Source organism: Clarias gariepinus, chromosome 3 (assembly GCF_024256425.1).
Source record: "Clarias gariepinus isolate MV-2021 ecotype Netherlands chromosome 3, CGAR_prim_01v2, whole genome shotgun sequence".
NCBI lineage: Eukaryota > Metazoa > Chordata > Actinopteri > Siluriformes > Clariidae > Clarias > Clarias gariepinus.
The window spans coordinates 37,409,618-37,413,922 of record NC_071102.1 but is presented as its reverse complement, the minus strand read 5'-3'; the positions used below and the strand labels follow the sequence as shown (position 1 = coordinate 37,413,922).

The window sequence follows — 4,305 nt, the reverse complement described above, 5'->3', positions numbered from 1 at the left end:
CGTATTTGGTATTGTTAAATGATGTAGAAAAAGTAAACAAAAAAAATTAATTAATTAAGATGTTTCCAAATTTTCGACTAGTACAGTACACAAGAATATGAAGATATTTAGGATGTATTTATCTTCTATAAGATAAATCACCAAGGACTTTGTGTTTTAATGGGAGAATGTATAAATGTCCTTAAATTTGAGATGCTCAGCATAGCTGATGTTTCTCTTTGTTTACACTTGGCTCCCTTAGCGATTATTATAAAACCACATGGATCACATTCAACAAATTAATGGATGATTTTAACAATTTTACATATTTAACACTGGAGGGACATGTTGAAATAGAGCACTACAGATACATTTATTTTACACTTTGTCTTACTGTATATATAATGATTATCTGTTTTAATACTCTTGTCATTTTCATAATATTTAGAAAGAAACATCTCCATGAACCCATGTACATTTTCATTGCTGCTTTGCTTTGTAATGCTCTCTTGGGGTCGACTGCTTTTTATCCTAAACTGCTCATTGACTTACTGTCTGAAAAACAAATTGTGTCTTATAAAGAGTGTTTATTCCAAGCATTTTGTTTGTACACATATGGTGCATCAGAGTTTACACTGTTATCAGCTATGGCATATGACAGATTTGTGTCCATCTGTAAACCATTACATTATGCAACTCTTGTAAAAATGTCCACTGTCAGAAAGATATTATTTTTATCATGGTTTTTACCGTGCTGTGAGATGGGTGTTGGTATTACTTTAACATCCCAACTTCAGCTGTGTAAATTTAAATTCAACAGAATATACTGTGATAATTACTCCATTGTTAAACTCAGCTGTAAAGGAACATCTCTTAGTAATATATATGGATTGTTGGTTTTTATAACTTCAGTGTTTCCTCCAGTGATCTTCATGATTTTCTCATATATCAGGATACTCTGTGTGTGTTTAAAAGATTCTAAAGATTTCAGAAGAAAAGCTCTACAGACCTGTTTGCCGCATCTTATTATTTTTATCAATTTTTCTATAAACATTTGTTTTGAAATTATAAATAACAGGATAGAATCAAAACAAATTCCTCACATTATTACCATAATCCTGTCAGTAGAATATCTAATTATACCTCCTCTCTTTAATCCAATAATTTATGGATTTAAAATGCAAGAGATATACATTGATATCAAGAAAATTTTTAGATTACATTTCAAACAAGCACAAGTTTCTTTTTAAAATAGGAATCATTGCTGCCTGTATGTGATTGTATTACTATGGTGTAACCATGATAAACAACAAACTTGTCACATCCTTTCTCTAATATCTTGCCTAAATATAAATTAAACAGAAATATTATAATGACTCATTTGTTAAATTAAGCATTGGAGAAAAATACATTTCTACTTTTGTCCCCCTTGCTGATTTTCCTGTAAGTGTTTTTCTGGCACAGAGAAGGTTGATGTTTGATATGTGATTTCTTATTGATGCTTACCCAGGTCCCCTATGTTTTTTGTACTTTTATGTTGGGCCTTATACTTTGTATTTTTATATCAAATTTTTCAGGTATCTCCTTGTTTGTCATTATGTAGATGCACATACTATTTTGTGTTGTCTCGACTACTTATTAAACTCAGAATTCTTATAACTGATCGTGTGTCTTTTGGTTATTTGTCTATATTCATACTTAGACATGTGTGCGCGGCTACATGTGTAGCAAGTGTATCCAACATGTTTCAATCCTTCATTAAGTGTGCTCGTGTCTCTGCCGAATCCAGCACCTGGCGCCGTATCTTATGCTTGTGTCTCTGTCGGGTCCAGCACCTGGCGCCTTATCTTGTTTTATCATACACATAACTGCTAGTTATAAAATAAGTACAGTTCATTACTGGGGCACTCTAGGGTTTTTTCCCATGTACTTTGGGTACACACTGTACACTGAGTACCACTAGCCATCCCTTTACTGTTTATGTTTTATGATCTGTCTTATACTGTAGTCATCTGCTTTTCTCACCTCTAAGTGAACCTTTATGATTTGTCATACTCTCTACCTACTTCTTTATTATTTTACTAAACTTAATATTATGTTGATTAATATTATCATATTGTTACATTTCTGCACACACAAGTATATTTTACTAAAATATACTTACAGCTGTATGTGTACTAATGTACATATCTGGCACTAATAAATGGAATAAAAGCATATATTTAATGTTTTACAAGTCCATTACAGCATTTTTTTTACTGTGGTAAAAATACACAAATAATACATGTACTATGAATATATTCTTATTGCAGCAGTAGCATGCTGTTATACTTCTGGCCAATTCAAAATACTAAAACAGTACACTTTGTGTTTAATAAAAATATACTTTTATTATATAATGCAGTACACAGTCTTTTATACTGCTGTATACTATTGCAAATGTGTTACCAGTACACTTAAGGAGTTTACAGATGCTAAATGCATTTTTTACACTATAACATGTTTTATGAGGCAAATTTTTATTCATTTGAATTAATTTGCGCAAGGTTATAAAAAATGTCAGGTTTTCTCACAACCACAAAAACATATAAAACATAAACAGTTGTCTGAACAAAGACAGACATTATTATTAGAATATACAGGTACAGTATTGATTCAAACCTGTTGTGTTGATTCTACAGTAGCTGTTACACAAAGACACTAAAAACAGGGCAAGAGCTACAGAACATTATACTGTACTAGAAGACAGAGGTAGAGTGACAAAAATTTAACTCAAGTAAGAGTAAAAAAAAATCTTCAGTAAAAAGACTACATAAGTACTGAGTAACTGTTTCACCGTCATGTCCAATTTTCTTTTTTTTGTAGAAATTATAATAATAATAATAATAATAATATCTCAGTTTTATATAGCGCCTTTCAAAATACCCAAGGTCGCTTTACAGAATAAGGCGTGTGTAATGTAAGCATGTAAGGGGGGAGGGGGGGGGGAACTAGGGGCCAAAGGCCTCTGTGAAGAGATGTGTTTTGAGGTACTTTTTAAATAGGGGTAGTGAAGGGGCACGTTGGACATGAAGGGGTAGCTTGTTCCAGAGGGTGGGGGCAGTTACATTAAAGGCTCTGTCGCCAAAGGTTTTGAGTCTGCTGCTGGGGACGATCAGCTGACCCTTGGAAGAGGACCGCAGGGACCTTAGAGGGGTGTAGGGGTGGAGGAGGTCAGTAAGGTAGTGGCGAGCCAGTCCGTGGAGAGATTTGTAGGTGAGGAGGAGGACTTTGTAGCTAATGCGGGATTTGATGGGGAGCCAGTGAAGCTGTTTGAGAATGGGAGTGACGTGGTGCCAGGGCCTAGTGCCTGTTAGAACCCTTGCAGCAGCATTCTGGACGTATTGCAGTCTATCCAGGGCTTTGTTTGGCAGACCTGACAAGATGGCATTGCAGTAGTCCAGACGGGAGGAGATGAAAGAGTGGATGAGGGTCTCTGTTACTGAAACAGAGAGTGAGGGCCTAAGTCTGGAGATATTCCTTAGGTGATAGAAGGCAGATTTGGTCATTCTTTTGACGTGGGACTGAAATGATAGGGTAGGATCCAGGATGATGCCCAGATTGCAGACTTCAGGGGATGGAGTGATGGAACAGCCATCCACATCCAGGTGGAGGTCCGCAACCTTCCTAGGCAGTGGTGCCTGTGCCACCACCATGAGCTCCGTTTTGCTGCTGTTTAGTTTGAGAAGATTGGTGGTCATCCAGGTTTTAATATCTTGCAAGCAGTGGACGAGAGGCATTGGGGGGAGTTGGGCAGAGGGTTTAGTGCTGATGTACAGTTGTATGTCGTCAGCGTAACAATGAAAACTGAGTCCATGAGAGCGGATAATTTGTCCTAGAAGGAGCATGTATATGGTGAAGAGAAGGGGGCCAAGCACAGATCCCTGGGGGACCCCATGGTTGATTGTTGTTGTTGTGGAGTGTGAATCTTTCAGGGTGACGTATTGTTGCCGGTTTGATAAATATGACTGAAACCAAGAAAGTGCTGTATCTGATAGTCCAGTGAACTCTGAGAGCCGTGTTAAGAGGATGGAGTGTGAGACTGTGTCAAAAGCTGCTGAGAGGTCCAGTAAGATGAGGATGGTAATGAGGCCATTGTCAGCAGCAGTAAGGAGGTCGGTTGTGATTTTGACAAGGGCAGTCTCTGTACTGTGGTGGGCTCTGAAACCAGATTGTAGAGGTTCAAAAAGCTCATGGTGGGACATATGCTGTTGGAGTTGGGCGGCCACTGCTCTTTCCAAGATTTTGCTCAGGAAGGGAAGGTTGGATATGGGACGATAGTTATTT

At 37.2% G+C, this 4,305-nt stretch overlaps 1 protein-coding gene across 1 annotated transcript; it reads left to right on the top strand.

Annotated features, from left to right (window-relative positions):
• Nucleotides 1-269: 269 nt before the first annotated feature.
• On the top strand, nucleotides 270-1,229 carry LOC128519285 (putative gustatory receptor clone PTE03). Its single transcript, XM_053492959.1, has one exon. The coding sequence runs from the start codon at nucleotides 282-284 to the stop codon at nucleotides 1,227-1,229; it is 948 nt and encodes a 315-aa protein (XP_053348934.1). The 5' UTR covers nucleotides 270-281.
• The last annotated feature ends 3,076 nt before the right edge of the window (nucleotides 1,230-4,305 follow it).

What these genes read in the sequence shown, in the direction of transcription:
- LOC128519285 (XM_053492959.1), top strand. Translation starts at nt 282, where the DNA reads ATGGATGATTTTAACAATTTTACATATTTAACACTGGAGGGACATGTT.